The 19,977-nt window shown below is 37.1% G+C and overlaps 1 protein-coding gene across 7 annotated transcripts in view; it reads left to right on the forward strand.

Moving 5' to 3' along the window:
- Positions 1-19,977, forward strand: part of SHANK2 (SH3 and multiple ankyrin repeat domains 2) — a 353,645-nt gene that overhangs the window by 97,211 nt on the left and 236,457 nt on the right. For 6 of the 7 annotated variants that reach the window (XM_056354407.1, XM_056354409.1, XM_056354410.1 and 3 more), the window contains exon 13: positions 11,452-11,502. The exons of the other annotated variant lie outside the window; for it this stretch is intronic. In XM_056354407.1, coding sequence (XP_056210382.1) covers positions 11,452-11,502 — 51 coding nt within the window. The remainder of the gene's footprint in view (positions 1-11,451; positions 11,503-19,977) is intronic. 7 annotated transcript variants of the gene reach the window in all.

Consider the following 19,977-nt stretch of genomic DNA (forward strand, 5'->3'; position numbering starts at 1 on the left):
GTTTACTGGTTTCCATGGTTCTCTCCAGTTGCAAGTGGCAGTCCTAAAGGATGTATATGTTGTTTGTTACAGTAACTGTCTTTTAAGGATATCAGAGAAATAATTACTTTGGAGTTACTTGACTTTGTGTGTTTTCAGGAATAGTTGAAAATGTAGATTATTTCTAAACATAGTAATGTGAAACAGGATGTATGGATGGCACACGTTTTTAAGGCATGACTATTTTAATTTCCTCAATTTCCAAGTTAACCAATCGGACAAAGTTTTATTTACTAGCCTATCTAAACCTATTTTTGTAATTGGCTCTAACTATAGCTATAGATAGAAATGAGCTGGTTATGGAATGAGCTTTCTCTGGAACAACTCTCTCTGCTCATCCCTTTTACATGGACAGGCAACTTCCACCTGGACAGTTGCCTTCTCAAATCAGACGGGGCTGTGTGATCCAGGCTCCTACAGGCTGCCCAGGGCAGTGTAGCTGACATGCCCTGCGTAGCCTAGGAGTCCTACAGGTGTGCAACAACGTTGTGTTGTCAGTGAGTCTTTACTGTTTTGGGTTGGGTTTTTTTTTCCCCTCTTACCTTTTCTGTATGTGTCTTGATGATTTTATATGCAGGTTTTGAAGTCAAAAGACTGATTTCTGCTCCATTTTCTATGTAATATTGCTGAAATAATTGTTTAGAATTTTTTCATGGGAGACAAAATTATGATACTATCTTTATTAAGAAGAGGTTGCAGGGTAAATATTATCCAGCAGAGTGGCTATAATTGGGTGAAATCTATGCTGAATGAAAACAACAAAGGTTTTATTGAATTAAAAAGGCAGGAAGATTTACAGCTTTAAGATTGTATTATTTGTGTGTGTGTAGGAGTATATCTGGTTTTCTGTTAATCATACATTTCTACTAACTCCAGTAGACTAGGACTTCAGTACCCTAGGAAAGATACCATCTTAAAGCTATCATCCTAGCTGTTTGGCTTTCAGAAATAAGGAATCTATGAAAATAAAATGCCCAGATTTTATTCCTCCTCCTAAAGTATTTTCTTATGAAAAAAACCATCACCTGATACATTTCTGTTCTCTATATATGATTTTTTTTGTATTATAGCATTTCCTGCTTGGGAAACTGCCGCTTGGATCTCTTTGGAACATCTGAAGTAGCAAAATTTAACATAAATTCTCTGATGTGTTTTCAGTTTTAAATGTGCCTTATAAAATCTATAATTTAACACAAATCATTTGTTTATCCTGAAGAAATTATCCGTGGCTCCTGAAGAAAGCCTTCCAAGTGCAGACTGTCAGATTGCTGGTTTGTCCTTTGAGTCTCTCTTTCCTTTATTTTGAATGAAACAACCAGCCACTAGTACTTCTAGTCTTTCTGGTATTGCAAGCATCAAAGTACCAAGTGTATTTTGATTTCAGGGATTTTAACAGAGGAAAATTAATGTTTTCGTGTGTGTTACTTGTCCTCTTCCTGCATGCCCCACCTATGTTAGTGGTCATGCAGGGATGAGAGTCCCCATAGCCCCCATCCCACAGAGACGTGCTGTATCTTGTGCTATACAGCCTGATCCCAGCTGACTGTCTTTGCCTTCAAAAGGAGACCAAATCCCTCCTGCTTGATCACGTAGCAGTTGTCCAAATGTTTGGGGTCATACTGTGCAAGAAATCAAAAGAGGTCATGAGTCCATGGTAATTTTTGTGCTGGTGCAAATTTACCTTTACCCTTCTTTTGAGGGCTAAGCTTTTTATTTTGGGTCAAAGCATGGCTTGTCTTGCCAGCTTCATTAACACTCTTGAGAATACCAGGTGCGAAAGAGCTCTATTTTTGCTGCACAGATCAAGTGTGTCTAGTTTCTTGTGGCCTATTTTTACATATTTCTTCATTCTATGACTAGGAAAAGCTGTGAAGGGAACAAAGAGATTGCGAATAGCCAGAGAAAACTGCTATGATGTTATTACAGGAAAATAAAGGAGAGGGTATATCTGTGAGTTTCCATTTCTGAGATGGCATTGAATTAAAATTAAAGGCAGGAAATGATGCATATAAAACCAAATAAAATAAAAAGTGTAGTAGTACATTTTCTTAGCTATATTTCATCAGTCAATTGTCCATTTCCAGATAATTCTATGAAAAATGCTTTTAGGTCCTTGAATAAAAGATCTTAAAGTACCAGTGGCTCAGAAACTTTCTCCTTTATTCACAGGTATTCCAGGGCATCCTTATTTAGCATTCAGTATTAAGCAGTTCTCTGCAGGAAGTGAGGAGATGTTGGGGGACCTGATGGCTCTTTCTCCCCAGACGAGAAGGTGTGCAGTCCTTTGGCGGTCTGTGCTGAAACCCAGTGGTCCTCTGTCTCAAAAATGGACAACTGGCTGGGCTGTAGGGAAGTTGGAGGAGGAAAGGAGATGCTCTGTTCTGTTGTGCAGAAGCCACCAGCCAACACAGGGACTCTTGACACTGATCTGGCTGCAAGGCACAAGGGCTGGGACCTGGCTGTGTGGTAGATGATGTACAGTTGATATTCATGGGATGGAAACCCAGAAAAATAGCAGAGAACTGAAGAGGGTCCCCCGTGGAGAGTCAGCCAAGTCACGACAATCACACCAATATGGCTACATGCCGTGCTCCCTTTATTAAACAAACAGGTCATATTTATAACTTAAACCGACCGCTCACCCGACTTTACACACAGGTGATTGGATAAAAGTCTCTGACCACGTGGGTGTCTGTGTCGCTGATCGGTGAGCATGCTGCAGGCACCTGATCAGAAGTGTGCCGATGAGAGTGTGTTGATTTCACGGTTCCCAGGACTTGCTCTGCACCTGGCTTCTTGTTTGTGCGTAGCTTGTTTTCCTTCTCCCACTGCTTGTTCCCAGGACAATTTAAAGTTGTTCTGCAACTTTAACTAACAGGCCTGGGTTGTCCAACCCGAACAATGGTAACGTATGTCCTCAGTCCTTTAAAAATCCCTCTACAGGGAACCATTTACAATGACTTGTGTTGTAACATAAAGTCAAGATAAAGTTCCTAAGACTAAGCTAACCAAACCATTACAGTCCTCCTTGTAGATCCTTTGGGCACTCTTGTCCCCTAAATTATTTCTGGTTGATCCGTATGCAGTACTGTGGTTGAGTACCAGGAGCTGAGTGCCTAAGACGATGCTCTCTATGCATCTTAGTGTTGTGTTTCCTTTTTTCTACACCATTGTGACTCCAGGTATATCTATGTCTTTTGAAGACAATCCCAGAATTTTTCTGCATGTGCTCAGAGGCAGCAGCTGGGAGACCACAAACTGAGCTAAGCATTATTTTGAACAGTGTTTAACATCAGAAAGCCTCCAAGCAAGGAGGTTGCCAGTGTAGCTTGGTGCTGTACCGACATGCTGATATGGCAGTATGTCAGTCTGGCTTGAGGAGTGGTTGGAATGAGCTCATTTGTCTGCCCCAGCAGCACGTGACCAGTTTGTGTTCTGCTGTAACATCCAGAGCCTTTTCTTCAGTGCCGCTACCAAGTACTCATATCCCGTCTTGGATTTGTCTGCTAATTCCACCCCAAATAAGGATTGCATATTTTTTTCAGCTGATTGCATTTTGCTTGTTTCAGATACTTTTCCATTTAATCACAATTGCTTTCCTGTTTCTTTCCTTTGTTGTCACTTCTTGTTTTTTTTTTGCTTTTGTCAGTGCCAGCTTTTCTGTTCTGTATTGTAACTGTGCTCTCCCAGTTCTTTGCCGTGGTCATTCAGCTTCCATTCCCTTGTAAGATGCAACCCTCTCCTGTGACTGGGGAAGTTGCTAAGATTTCTGCATGCTGACTCTTCCTTTTGGTCTGCAGTTTTGTATGAAACTGTAAGATTATTGGGATAAGGAAAATACTTTCTTTGTCCCTCATCCTAAAAGAGAGCAAGGCTGAATTTCAGCCCCAAGCAGGGTCATCTTCTGCACCTTTTCAGAGCCTGGCTGATAACAAAGCTAAAAGTCTCTTTGTTTACCATGCCGCTGCATGTGCAGCAGTTGCACTGAATGGTGGTTAATTCTGACAGTAGCATGTTAAGATACTTGAGCTTCAATTATAATGAGTACCGTGGTATCTTACGTGCTGTGTTGTGACTACTGGCAGACCTGGCCTTGGTTTATGATAGCATTGGGCTGCTAGCAATGGATAAATATTTAACCTGCCTCCAAGAAAAGTTGTTAGGACAAATAAGAAGTTGCAAGCACTTGTAAATTAGGTTGTTGGTCTCAGATTGGATCCATGAACTTCCATGTTTTACAAGTTCTGTGACATTTGGTTTGGAGTTCATGAATTAAAAATAGCTGAAAGCCAACCCAAGAGTCTTCTGACATTCTTCCTTTCCAATTCATACTTAGGACAGAGTATTTTCTTTTGACTCATTAGCATAATAATGTTTGTTGAAACAACTTCATAAGCCCCAGATACACATTCTTGCATGTGAAGTTAACCAAGAGAGAGAAAAAAAATAAGAAATAATTTTTTTTTTTTAAAATTTCAACAACATGAAAGCAAACTTGCATTAGCTAGATTCCTAATACAGAAGATGCTTTGGATTTTTAACACAGGACTGTGTTTTCCTCCTTGTGACAAATAATGCAGTCATCTTTTGGGTGTTTTTTTCATTGCTAGCTTGGTTGTGCATAGTGGGAGAATATATGTTTTCTGATGATGATTGGATGGAGAAGAGCTTCCCTTTCATCATCTTTACTGAGAAAGGCTAAAGTTTAGAGGCAGACTACCTCCAAAGCTAGTGGAGTTTTCTCTCCCCATGCTTGCACTGAAGGATTTTTCTCTGTGGGTTTTTTTTGTTGTTTTGTTAGGTAAGAGAAGTTTAAGTTGAGTCAAAATACATGTGGGTTAACAGTGCTTCTCATCATTCTGTGGAGTACATGTTATTATCTTAGAAAGTACATTTCAAAACTGGAAGAAATTTTATGCAATTAAGGATAACTTTTGGCATATCCAGAGATTTGGAGGGAGTAGTATTTACTAAGAACTTCTTGATCATAAAGTGAACTTAACTATAGACATTCCCTAACAGATTTTGAGATTTCTTCATTGATTTATTTTCATTTTCTTATTTCTAAAAATACAATTCTGGAATTATCAAAAAGGTTGTTTAGGGTTCCCCCTTCTTGAAGGACCTGGCTCTTTGCTGGAAATAATTGGAAATTAAAAGAATGGAACACTTGTTATTACGTCTGGGATGTTGCCAGTGGTTCAGGAAACAGGGCCCCTGTGCAGAGTGATGCTCTGGTCACTGTGGTGACAGCACTTTCTTTGAAGACTGTGGCACAGCATCCTGTGGGCTGGAAGTGACCACCGCCTGCCGTAGGGACCCAGGAATTACTGTGCCCTGCATACTCTCCTTTTTGTAAAACCATTAGTGTTTCTGTTTTTCACCTGTGGCTATGTCTAAATAATCTGTTGCAGTTTATTTCAGGCCAGCTGATGAGGGAAATAGATCAACTGATGGGAGAAGTTTTTCTGCTGTTTAAACTCTGTTATGCAATTGACAAATTGTGTTTTGCATTAAAGAAGTGTAAATCTGGATAAAAACCACATAAATTATTACGGATTTAGGCTAGTGCCTTATCTTAGGGTGTGTTTGGGTTTCCTCGTGGAGAGGAAGAAAGACACAATCTATTAAGTCTTTTTCTGGCAGTTGGTGGACTGTCCCCTATTGCAGTCCGAAAAATATCTATGCAGATTTAAAAAAATCTGCTTCTCTTCTGATTTGCGTTTTCTGTTGAAGTAGAAAATGGAATAAGTCGGGGGTAAAGAGTTGTTTAAAACCAAAGATTCCCCATTTAGTTATATTTTGGTCATGGCATGTCCTTGACATACGAAGATAAAACCGTAATGTACTTCTGATATCCAAATGTTTGTACTGATCCAGTGCTATATACAAATTAAAATCTAAAAGTATTTGATTAGTACTGGGTTGGGTTCATGTACGATAGCAGTTTACTGGTTTCTGAAACAGTAAGTTACAATGACATAAGCTTTGTATCTAGCTTTTATAGATTACACCAGCATATGGCTTAGACACTTTGTTACCATCCCTAACACAACAAGCTCTAATTTTAGAATGTCCTTTACTGGTTACAGCTAAATTGTTTTTGTCATATACTTTTTTTTTTGAGAAAAGTAAAGGTTTTTTTTTTTGTTTGCAGTGTTTTAATAATCATGCTGAAGTCCATTAAGCTTTGTGGAAACTAGAAAGAAATAGGAAAACAATGAGTCATTAAAATATATGTTTTGGAGGATTACATTCTCTATTCTGGTTGGATTGCTTCCAGGCAATAAGGAAAAGTCAGCCAAGTATCATATCATGTTAAAGAAGTCTCAGAATTTTTGGCAAGATTTTATGTGTTTTTTTTAAATTTGTTTTTGGTGTTTTGTTTTTGGTGGGTGTTTTTGTTGGTTTTTTTTTTTTTCCCTCTTGGTAAATGCTCCTAAAATTTAACTTTGGGAATGCCAAAGTCCTCTCTACTACATGAGAGGTGCCTGTAAGGGAGTGGGTAAGCAGGGCATGATGATATTGGGTGGCACTGGTGTGGTATTGAGTCATTTGACCATCAGTGAACATCAGGGGTAAAATAAGGTGTTTTTCTTAACTCATATGTGAGTCCTTGTCACCGAAGATCAGCATTTTCCTAAGTTGTTACAGTGAGCAGAGCTATTTAAAGAGGCAAAACGTTCAAGTCTAGAATTTGTTTCATGGGATATCAGGCTAGTATCTAGACAGACTCATTAGAGATCATTATCAAATAGATAGCAGTCTGTGCCTTACCTTCTTTATGCATATCTGTAGATGTAGAATTACAAGAAATGCATTTTTGTCATGACAGTTCACATATATACTCTGACCGTATTTGCTCCATGATAGTAATTGCATTTATATTAATCACATAAAAGCTACAGGGTGTCCTTTTCAAATAGCTTTCCTATTTCCATGTTAAAAAACGTTTTATAGATTTCTTTCTTCTGATGGGCAAGATGTGAATGTTTAAAAAAAAAAAAAATCAGATCAGGAGTTAAACTTCTTTTATCCTTAGATAAAGAATATTTTCTGCAAAGCTGAATGTCTAGGAAAATGTGTAGAAACATTGGTGCAATCAGCACTGACCCAAAGGAAGTTTGAAATCGGCATCGAATCTCTGTATTTAACAATACTCAAGATTTTTGCTTTTAACACGTGGGTTTGGGATAAGGTCAGTATAATTTATATGTGAAGAGAGATGCTGATTCTGAAGTATTTGGCAAAATATTTGGATACATATTTAATCTCCTTTTTCTAGAATGCTACTGCTTTGTATCTTGGATCTGTGCTGGAGACGCATATGATCAATAGGATGCATAGGGTTCATAGGAACCTAAATGAATAATCAGATTAATTAAGGATCTTGAGTATGTGTGTACAGTTTCCTAGCAATATAAAATAAGTTATTGTAAAGGATTTTTTAAAATTTCAGTTGATCTTAAATTTAGGTGTTATTTTTGGCAAAGAAATGCTTTGAAAAAGTCAGCGAAAAATTTAATATAGCTTTATAGTGAAAGCATTGTGTTTGAAGTACTTAATGTTAACCTCTGATTCTCAGGATCTTCTTTGAGAATCTATTTGTGCTTGGCCTTCCTAGGGAAAAGTATAGTTCTCTCTGTGGAAATCTTCAAGAAGGCATCATGAAAGTGGAGTTGCGTTCTGGATTATATGAACATTAAAAATATCTTGGTAATTTCCATAAAGTGAGAGCCTAATCCTATTCTCTCTGACTTGGGGTCCTATTTCCCTTGACTAAGTGGTGTGCTGTCCTGACACAATCAGTACAATGCAGCATAGTTGTCACACTCCAGTGTTACTCCAGGAGATATAATTGAGCAAATTTGATTGAAAAAGTAAATATAATTGAACAGGAAAATGAGCTGCAAATATTGTTTTATGTCAGTAGTATTTCCAACCATTTAAAAAGTGTGTGAATATCCTGAGATACTAGCCAAATTCTTACTGAAACAGTATTTCATCTTGGATTCTAGATGGAGATGGTTATTGGTCTGACTTTTCTTCTTCATCAGCAGCGATTTTCTCATTGTACCTGGAAATCTGATATTTAGGATTATTTATTTTTTTTCCTTAGGCTTTCTGACAATCAAATATATATCTGAGAGGACTGCAAAAATATATGATCTTAATGGATTTTTTTTTCCATCTAGAGTGAAACATATTTGATCTTTTTATTCATTATTTTACACTTTCTAATTTTATGGTTATGACAAGAATGTTTTCAGTTGTAGTTTGTCATTCTGTAATTTCATGAAATCAGGTCTAGGGTTGTTAATGGGCATTTTGGGTTCAACCAACTGTTGAAATAACTAGTTGATTAAATCTAGCTTTTTTTTGCTTGAAAATGTCTTGTCTGAAAAATAAACACTAGTTTCCATTGAAATGAAAACTATTTTGCTGTGTACAGTCCGTGGGGAAAACCTGTGCTGCCTAAACACAAACAGTATAGTGATTGTCCTTAAACCCCAAAGGGTTAAAGCTATTAAATTCTGATATTGAACATTAATGCATGGAGTTTACATTGATGAGTATGCATTGATGATAATAAATTCAAACACATGTAAATACTTCGTAATACAAGGTTTATGTAGATTTCATGAAAAATTTGTCCAGGGTAAATTGTATAAACTTGCAAAAATTATGCATGCCTCTGTTGTTCACATTAGCTTGTAAGGAATGGTGTATGGCTTCTTAACAGCCAAGTGGGCTTTCAGTTTCTCACTGTGATATAAAAGTTAATTTATTGTTTCTGATCTTAATGTTTACTGTTGTATACTCCTAAAGAGAATAAAATAATTGTTATAAATCATGGTCTAAGGTAGTTCCCATTGTATCTTACCATTGAAAATGAAGGTAATAACAGCAATAACTTTTTCTCTCATTGGAAATTTATATTACATTGCTTTAAATTGATTTTTGTACTTGTATGTCCAAAGTTTCATAGTCAGGTAAAGAATGAGTATAATTTTAGCCAGTGCTGCAGTAAACACAGGCTTTTCATAAATAAAAAAATCAGACTTTTTCAGGTGTGTGCCAAGAAAAAGGGAGTGAGAATCTACATGAATACAAATAAAGCAAGTTCCTTTTTAAAGCATGAGCACAGGTCAGTGATTTTGCCATCACCCACAGACACAGGCCAACTTCAGGCTAGGCTGCATCAAAATGCCTGCAGCCACCGGGACTGGAGTTGTAAAGATTTGTGTGACTCCTGCGGGAGTCTCCAGGCTTGCAGTGTGGAGGAGTGTCAGGAGTTGTGAATGATCCTCATTCTTAACTGCTTTCCCTTGATTTGCATTTGATTCTGAGCTGCTTAACCACTGGTAGATTATTTCAATTTTCCTGGTGAATAATGCATGAGGGTATATAAGTGGATGTTCCTTGGCTGAGTGGGCTGCAGATGAAAAGTGTCAGCTCCTTTGCAGCGTTAATGTGCATTTTTTTTCTCAGGTTAAAGCTGTAGAGAACCTAGATATGCTTTTTTTGGAAAACTCCTACAAATGCCAAAATATTGGCAATGTTTGCTTTTTCTCTTCTTTTCCGTTTGAATACCTGTTATTACAATGAAAAATTCAGTTGCCAATTTTCCGTTACAAGCTGATTTACCTTGGGACTCCCCTTCAAAATTTCAGTGTTACATTGTTGTACCTGCTGCTTAAGCTTCCTGAAAACTATCAGGAATAGTTTTTGGTGGGTTTTTTTGTGGCTTTTCTGCCATGAAGTTTGTTTTAATTTACTGACTCAGAACACTGATTTCTTCTCGCACCTCCTTGCTTTTTAGTATGTCCCAAAGGAATAGTTGGAGTGTCTTTTCCTGCGCAAGCAACCTGGAGGCACAGATACACTCAATTCTTGTGTATAATATATGCAATGTTTCCTATAAGTAGATCTAAACACATTGAATGCTGTAATAATTGAAGCATCACTTGAATCCAACCCATGATCCACTTGGTAGGAAAGCTTCTTCAAATTATTCCCTTATTAATTCACTGAGGGGCATTTGACGCTTGTTTCAGTCCCTGGGGTAGGCAGATCTTTTCTCCTTTTTCAGCTTACTAGGAAAATATCCTTATATATTCTAGAATGCTGTAAAATTAAAACACAACCATGGTTCTTGTTTGCTTGTGGTGAGTCTTATCATTATGGGGCATCTCTTCAAGATGATAATTTGATCCCTAATATACCAAATCTCTGAAACATGTGACATGGACCATTCTAAACAGAATATTTAATTGGAATGGTGAAATATGAAAACTTCCAGGGATGTATCTGACATACCAAATACCTTGGAAAATGTTTTTTGATACGAGTCTCTTGTGGGAGTGTGGTTAGAAAGAACTTCCTAAAATATGGAATCATGCTACTGAACAAAAGTTATAGAAAAAACAACTCTTCCAAACTCCCCAACTGTAACACTATTCAATTTACAGACATTCAGACATGAACTATAGATAAGTATATTGTTAAATGCCTTTAAATTAAACTTTGACATTTTGTAAGGTAAAAGATTGAAAGTGTGTGAAATTGCAGGGGGTGTATAGTAAACAAGGCACTGAGTGGTGCAGATGTTTAAAAAGCAGATATGGATTAATAGCTATGATAACAGGATTCCATGAATATTCAGAAACATTCTTACGAGTATTTTGTGGACTTTCTCTAGTATTCGATGTAGAGATGCTGAAAATTGCAGAGAAAATATTTGGCAGAAGTGCATGTTCTTGTAAGGGCTAGTTTCAGGTTGTACAATAGGAATTCTCAAAATCTATCCAAAGAATAATGGAAAGGAAAAAGAGGAAAATTATTTTGAGATGTGATTTGAAGTTTGAAATAATTACAAGACATGCTATACAAGCCATTTTCCAGATAAGTGATCCAGATAAGATAAAAAGATAAGTGATCTGTGGTGGTGATTCTGTGATTCCAGTGCTACTGAGGCAGGGAGGGGGGTGTTGGTGTCTTGTTCACCGCCACAGAAAGTGGTCCCTGACTTTCATGTGTGCAGTTAAAGCAGTCTTTCTCATTGTTCCTGTTGTATTGTTAAGATATTCCATACTTCCAAACCGTGTGTCACCTTCCTCTGCCATCCTCAATCACATTTAACATTCTTCATTACCTTCTATTACCTCATTTTCATTTCCTCATTTCATGTGCAAAGTGGCAAGGACGGCAGAGTAGGAGAAACTAAGAGAAACTAGAATTAGCTTCCTCATCTCCTCCAAATGTTTGTTTTGCCCAGTTTTCCATTTTTAAGTCATGCCATCAGAAGAGCTTTACTTACATAAACTTCTGCTTTCAAATTTTCCCCTTAAAATAAAATTCTGACACCTAACTTCTTTTTGATGTTGCCTTCGTTCCTTGCCCTTCTTAAAGGATCCTGCTTCCCATATCCAAGTAGAAGTCCCTGGAATCTGTTGCTGGCAGGTAAGGGTTAAACAATGGTAATTTTTCTGTTTGGGGGCAATAGTAGAAAGGTCTGGTTTTGATGCTGTTATTCCTGGTGAAGGAGAATTAATGAAACACAGAGGTATTTTAGGAGCATAGCTTTTCCATAAGGAAAGGCTTCACATAGCCATATTCTGTTGTCTTGAGCTTGTTTAAGTTGGCGGTAGATAAAGAGGGTCTCTGTCAAAGAGTCTGGGCTCTGAGTGAACTCCACATTTGGGCCTCAGAACATTGAAAAGATGGATGGAATAGAGGAAGCATTTTTAGTGTAAGATGGTGTTCATTGTGACTAATAAAATAATCTCTTCTTAATGTGTCTTATACTATGTCCGTGTAGCTGAAATCATGTATCTGAAGTAATGATTAAATCCTGTGTTATCTCATCCAGTATGTCACACTGACTGACTGACTGAATGGGTGCTATATTTCCTTGAGATGCTTGTGAGGAACAGTCTCTTATTTTAAGAGTGGTGTTACTGTAAGGACTACTGGATATTTATATTGATAAGGAAAAATTATCCAGTTCTGTACCTCATCTTGGAGTTTTCTTGTGGATGACATGTCAGGAAGGATTCTGTACGCAGGTAGCCTGCTCTGTATGGTCGTACCTACCTTTTTCCTGGGAAACCCAGTAGATGTGTAGCAGAAAAAAAAGACAGCTTTGGTTAGAAAATTTCTGTATAAAAATTGTTTTATGGCATGAACCAGATTAGCAATTTAAAAATGTAAGCTGTCAGAACAGTAGATCAAAAGAGAGACTAATATGCATTAAGATTTTTTAAACTATGCAACTACAGATTAAGATGTACATTGCGATAAATGGGGTAGTCCCCCATGAATAGTTTTCAGTGTACCTGTCTTCCATCCACTATAAAGTGTTATCCATGTCATCCATTTAGTTCTGATGCACGGTGGGTTTTGTGAAAACCTTAAAACACATTGATTTTAATATTTTTCATGTGTAATAAATAGGATGCTAATTATGTCTAAATACATCTGTGAGTACTGATAGGGTTGGTTTTGTGGTTTTTTTTTTTTTACAGGTTCTTTTAAGAGAATGGTTATTGCTTACTGTATACTGATATGTTACTTTGTGTTAGTGCATTGGTATTTTAATGTGGTTTACTATTCAGTTAATAGGAAGGCTCCAAATTTCATCGAACAATGTAGGGTGGATTTCTTTTTGAAGTATTAAAATCCACTTGCTTAATTTTTATTCAAGACCACCAGAATTTAGGCATAGAGATCCTTTTGAACATCCTGACTTTGGAGTTTAATTGAGACAATGGCCTCAATGCTGCCCTGAGATTTGCAAGGTGTCTGCATGAGCCATGCAGAATTCTAGGGACTCTGTAAAGTAGGAGAATGGTTGTAAAATATATGAGCTCAAATTTACTATACTTTATTCATATAAAATGTTTATCAGGAACAGTTTAAACAAAGAAAGCTTACATAAGGAGCTCTTGTAGTATTCCTACAGCTAGCCCACTTGCCTGTGGATGTGTGTACATACATCTGGATATATGCACTTCCATTTTTTATGGTGCAGAGAGTAACAGAAGCTCTGTTAGAGCAATTAAGTTCTCAAAACATGAAATAAAATGCTGCAAATATTTTAACAACAGAACAACAAATCTAAGATTTTTCTGTGTCCTTAGAATTAGCAGTATAAAAGCAATTGTTTAACATAATTTACTGTTAGTTCAGGTGTATTTGTTTGTACTCTTCTGTCACTTTTAACTATACTTTATCTCTTTGTGGATCTGAGTTTCAGAAATGAGTGAGACTAAGAGTTTGATGCTGGATCAAAGAAAGTGTTTTTAGAACATAGATACATGTTGGAACAACAAAAGCCACATTCACAGTTCACTAAAACCCAAATAAGCTTCTGTTAAAATCAGTAGGGATGAATTAACCAATACTTTTTCCATCATGAGTGTAAGACATAATTCAGATCGCTTATTTTCTTAAATGCTTGCACAGTACATTTTGAAGGAATAAATCATATGAGATAGCCTTTGTATTACTGTAGAATTTGCCTCTATTGTAGAGAAGGTTTGAAGATAAGCCAGTTAAAACTCCTGGTGAGAGACATTCAGTTAGAGTAAATTTCATTACTACCAGTTATGACTGTTATGTCTCAAAGGAAAAATAAAATTACACAGTGTGTAGTTACTTACACAGTGTGTAGTTACACATTACTATAAGAAATTGTCAGGACGTTGATTCTGTTAGACTGGCATTTATGAAGACCGACAGTGCCTGATAACTCCAATATTGATAGGGTTGACAGCTTTTAAGTTTGCCTATGCTGTGTTGACCCACTTAGAGCTGTTTAGAAATTTCCAATAATGCTTTTTTGATTTTGGAGAAGAGTTCAGTATCGGTGAAGTCAACATTTTAATGAAAACATTTCAATTTGATGAACCTCAGAAATACTGTGGGGTGGCTACTTTGCCCTTTGTCCGATGTAGGAAATTGTTATCTCTGCCTGGAGACTTGACAGTGAGTCTCCAATCTCCCACCATCATTTGCTCGTACTTCCCCTTAGTGTATCCTCTTCTCCAGTCAAGTATCTTTTTATGTTAGTTCAGCCAAATTGGTGGTGTGCTGGGGTGTAATAGGAATGTTTTAAGCCTTCCCCCTGAGACCTCCTGAAGTATTGTAAGTTTTCAATGCATTTTCACTAGGTTTTGGTTTTCTTGGTGTAAACATAATGTAGTGACTTCAAAGATTTGTAAAAAAAAAATTATTCAAACTGGTGTAACTAGGCTTACAGGTTGTCAGACTCAAATTGTGCTGCATTTTCTACAATAGTTACAGCCTTTGTAATGAAATGTATAGATATACTGTGTTCTGTTGTTACTAGAAATTGGAAATTATCTTGAGGACTGCTTAGTTTTGCTTAGTCTTATGACATTTTCTGTTCCTTTCAGAATCTGCCATAACAATTGCTTAACAAGGAATTAAAATCTCATGGTTTCCTAATTCTGCTCCATCTTTACCTGATAAAACGTTCATAAACACATAGTATAGGGCAGGGGTCCTCAAACTATGGCCTGCGAACTGGATACAGCCCCCCAGGGTCCTCAATCCGGCCCCCGGTATTTACAGACACACACCCCCCCATCCCCCCCCAGCCGGGAGTTGGGGGGGGAAACCAAGCAGCTGCAGATGACTGCCTGCCACTTAATCTGCGTGCCGGCCCCCTGGTTAAAAAGTTTGAGGACCCCTCGTATAGGGCATCACCTTTTATCTATAAAAAGGGCACTGAGAGCTGATCTGATTTTTAAAACTATGAATGTGCAAGTGAAGAGGAATTTATAGACAGTATTTTTTGAATTTATACAAAGTATTGAAAATGAAAATGCCCAAATGGGTTACAAGAACAATAAACAAAACTACTAATCTTGCTTCTGCTAATTTTGTATCTCCTTAGCAGTTTTGAGCTGATCCAGGCTCGGCTTAACTGATGGTTTAGCAGTTCCCCAAGTCTAGCAAGCTCTTATCAGTTCTCCCTGTTTCAGGAGGTGCAGCAAGAGCAAAAGCATCCCTGACTGATGGAATGAGAAGCCCTGTAGGGGTGCTCTGGTTTGATTAGTACAGCTTTGAGTCAGCCCCCAAATGAAGGAGCACAAAACTTGCTTTAAGTTCATTTTATAGATTTGGTTTTGGTGCTCATACGACAAAAATCTTAGTAAATGAAAGAAGGATGAGCCTTTCTGAAGCTGATGAAGGCACAGTTTCATAACTAAGCTTGTGAGCGCCTTGGACCACTAAGGCTAGGTAGTCACAAATCCTATTCGGTTACTGAAAGCAAGTGACAACTTTCCAGTAACAGCTTCAGAGCTGTTAGCTGCCTTCTGTGTTTCCAGAGGCTTCTTGCTGTGTATAAGGGAGGTTATATTGGGACACATCTTTTGATATTATATGACATTATGCAGTGCACCCATCACATTGCATCATCACCGAATTAAACACTGTTCAGATCATGTCTTTTCCTTACATTAAAGCTTAATGACAAAAAATTGAAATTGTACAATGAGAACAAATGGATTCCTACTAGTCGTCTTTCTGTATTCGGTTTCAAAAGCTAAGGTAAATAGAGATGGAAACATTTCATCTTTGCTGAAATCAGCAATCCTAATGAACAGTTACGAAAATTTAAAGCTTCACCCTTTGTAACCTCCTGAATGTTTTATTTTCAAAATGTAACTGGAAGAACTGGATTTGCTAAGGATCTGGTGTAGTACAACAGCTAGTTGAACGTTATTTTTCCAGCTTACTATCTTCCTGCAGCATTTTGTTTGCATAGTATTTAGCCTTCCATATCTGAAACGTTTCCAGTTTACCTGGGAGAGTTTTGCACATTCCAGTCCTCCTTATTGTTCAAAATTTAAATTGGTAACGTTTTGATGTCATGATGATATTGCCAAATTAAAAAAAAAAAGAAAAAAGAAAAGAATTCTTTCATGATGGTCCTTTTGTGCTTGAATGGAGACAACATTCGTGTCAATACCCAAGCTCTCACATGATTACAGTAAGTCACAGTAAGTATGAGGTCTGCTTCTGTGGCTTTTTTTGCTATTATTTTGGTGGCATACTACTACACTGTGTAATTCTCTCCTCACTTTTGCTTCTGTGTAATGCCTGTAGGGAATTTCAGCAGTGACTTGCACAGCAAAATAGCATCAGTAAATTATTTAAAATAGATACAGTCACTTTAGTGTGATTTAATAATTTAAAAAAAAAAAAAAAACCAAAACAACTTTTAAGAAAAAGCCCGCTTCACAGAGACCTTTGGTAAAGAACCAAGAACTCTCATTTGAGAACTGGTGGCTCTGGCCAGCAGCCCTGAAGTTTGTGGATTACCATGAAATTGTCAGTTATGACAGTTCCAGGAAGATCCTCTCAAGCAACTTACATCCTCTGGTGTCTTTCTTACTTTCTTATCACTTAGTAAATTCAGACCTAAATTATCATAGCATGTTCAGATTATTAAAACATTACCTCTCTCTTCTTTCCATTACTCTTCTTTAGATAAATGCTTAATAATGTAAATTAATAACTGGAATCTGTTACTTTAATATAAAGTATTTTTTATAATTTATATAAAGCTTTTTATATAAAATGTGAAATGCTGGCTCTCACTGTTTACATGCATATGCATATATAATATATATACACGCAGTTGGAAAAGCCTATGGCTAACATTTTATTTTCCGCATGTATAGCTATAAATCTCTGTGAAACCCAGTGTAAATTGTGATTTTAGCTTTATATTACAAGCAGCTTCATTTATGAAGCCATGCAGAGAACAGTATTGCCTAAGGATGTAAAAGTATTTCATTTCCCTGAGAAAAGAAGGTGGTTGCTATGGGACAGAAAGTTATCTAATGATGACTTTTCACAGATGCATGCTATTGGACAGAATTGCAGTATTCAAATCACAGTGGGTGAAAATGTTGATTTTTCTAGGATGTATTTTTGAAAAAATTTTCTTAGTGTAGATCTCGATACTTTGAAGAAAAAGAAAGAAGCAAGTATCTTTTCTGTAGGGTACAATTTAATTGTTTTTTCTTTCCAGTCCTCCTAGAGTACTGTGCAAATGAAATCTATTTGTTCAGTCAAACTAGCTTTCAAATACCTATGAAGAAAAGTGCGGTCATTTTCAGTGCTGAATGATGATTTCTTAAGGTGTTGTCTAGTACAAATAAATTTTTTTTGTGTAGCAATATAATTAAAGATCTAAGCAAGAAGTGAAAATTATTCTGTAAATTTAATAATAACCCTCTGAAATGGTATTTTTAAATGAGGGAAACATTTAAATACTGGTTTTAAAATGCTACTTCTCAGGTCTAAAAGCACCCTCAGCATCATCCTTTAACTAACCAAACAGAATTATTGATTCATCCTGCAGTTGGGCTGTCTGGGTTCATTGCTCAGCTGTGTGAAATGCATTATGATCTGTTATAAACCTTCTAATTAACTCTCTTACCCTATCCTACATGTTTAAGAGCTATGATTTTGTCTTTTCTCATTCTCTTTTCCCGTGAGGTTTCCTTTGAGACAGAAGTTTTTACCAGCCCCTGATCTTCCCCATATGGATGCGCTACAGTGCCACTCCAAATGTACCTGCGAAGAGACTGGAAAACTAATTACTTTACCTACAATTAAACACCATGTTACTAGGGACATTAAAATGCTAGATCTCTACAGGTAGTTGATGCCTAATGGTGTAGAAAGGTACCATTTAGGATTTTTTTTGAACCCATTGTATGTTGGTGCCCCATTGAAGTATATCTTTCAGAATTCAATTGACTGGGTCTAGAAAACATGCTTACTGGTCAATCTGCCATCCCTTAGCAGGAGGGCGTTTGCCGTCACTTTTCACTCTCCAGGGTAATGACAACTGGCACATCAAGGAATTGTGTAGAGACTTCTCAGGTGGATCTGCATGGAGTACTTTGAGTAAAGGACGTCTTGTTATCTCTAGCGTAATGCTTGCCTTGCCAAACCTTCCTGACTTAAAAAATCACAAGCAGGAACCATGTTCCCTTTTGCTCTTTGGTCGGGGAGTATGCTGCAGTAATGCGCGAGTCCAGCAGTGCTGGCTGGATTTTGCTCTTCACTTGCTGCACTCAAGTGCTTATGTTATTTACATGAATTACTTAGCACTTGTACTCTTTTAAAATAATTATTTCAATGTCCTTCCTAGCTTATTATGAACACTAATTTTTAATGCCCATAGATTAATAGTGCTTGAGAAAAATTGGTGTGTTCTTGAATGAAACACAAATTAAAGTTGTTTTATATTATTTGTTTTCATTCCTTTCATAATTTTAGTCCACTAACAAGCTTGAGGACCTTAGAGGCTTTGGTTCTCCAAAGAAATTTTTGCTGTGATCATGCCTGAAATTCCCACTAGCTATATGTGGCTTGCATGACTGCATGCAAAAATTGTTGCTGTAGATCATCGTGCTTTTGGATGATCTACAGCTAAGAATATGATCTTGCAATATCAGTAGCGTTCTTGTATCCTCTCAGATTCCCTGAGTGTTTCTTGCACTTAAGATCAAGCTAGGTAAGTCTTACCTGTGCTATTTAAAAACTTGTGTTTTGAGAGACTACTAAAATCGACAGGCCGTTGAGAGCCATCAGGATTTCTGTCCTTAGTGTGTGCTTGTACTCCTTTTACTCAGAAATATCTGTCTGTGATTGTTGCATTAATATTAAATTTCTGCTTTGTTTCTATTTCCTATCTCCTTTTCCATATTTTTTCATACTGTTTAAAACTATTCCCTAAATTTTGTCTCATAGTAACCCTTACATTCCTGTTTAACAACTTCAGCCGTCTTTCACAGTCTCCTTACTCCAGCTCATTCATTACTGCCATTTCTGCAGCTTCGATGTTTTCTGCCAGCCAGTTTTGTGAAGTGCCCATTCTTATGCTACCTGTGTGTGCTGTTATGTGATTATGGGGTCTATTTACCACGCTAATCCAGTCTCTAGACCTTGGGGTTTTTTCTCTTTTTTTCCTTTCTGTGTTTGCAAGTCTTTTCCTTACAGTGCTCGCTGTTAGTGAAGACATGTTTCTTACCTGGCATTAACAGTTGTGTGTTGGGGGGTTTGTTCTGTCACTGACTCTAGGCATCACCTGCAGTAGGTAGGTATTGCAAATGCAGAATATTCATAGATGTAAAGTAGTAAAGTTGTAAAAGCCAAGAAAATTATTATCAGCCACAGAACTTTAATTAGGAGATAGCTTCTCCTCTCCCCCCCCCCCCCCCCCCCCTTTTTTTTTTTTTCCTTTAAAGGAGAATGGCAGAATGGATAAAGATTAATTGAATGTACAGACAAAGGTTTTCCCAGCCATTATAGCACATAGCAACAATAGCCCTGACAGTTCAGCCCTTTAAGGAACACAGATAAAGGTTAAAATTGGTCGGTAGTGCTTAATTAGTGAGTTTCTAAAATAAAATCCACATTGAGACAGAGTAAGGTGATAACAAGGAGAGAGAATCTGTATTTTGTTTGTGATGCTATTTACCGCTATAAATACATATTTTCAGAAAAGGCTATCCATTTATGTCAGTTAACGATCAGAAATTCTCCTATAGTCTCTTTTAAAAAAGCATAACAAACTTTAAATGCTAAACTTCTTGATCACATAAGCTGAAGAAAAGTACTAAGTCCAAGAAAATCCTGCCCCTTGTTTTAGATAATGGACCAGTGAGGCACTAGTTAAAAAAGAGTTTCCTGGTTACTATTTTTGAACTTCATCTATTGTATATATTGAAAGTGTTTGAATAATGAAATGGAAGGCTTACTGGATTGTTCTTCTGTTGGAGTTGTGTATGATTCACAGCGATTGCTGTGTACAGTTGTGAAATTTTTCACTTTGCTCCACAGATTCTACTCCCTTGATGGATCAAAGCAGCAAATTGGTTTTTC

This window comes from Falco biarmicus, chromosome 10 (genome assembly GCF_023638135.1).
Source record: "Falco biarmicus isolate bFalBia1 chromosome 10, bFalBia1.pri, whole genome shotgun sequence".
In the NCBI taxonomy this organism is placed as follows: Eukaryota; Metazoa; Chordata; class Aves; order Falconiformes; family Falconidae; genus Falco; species Falco biarmicus.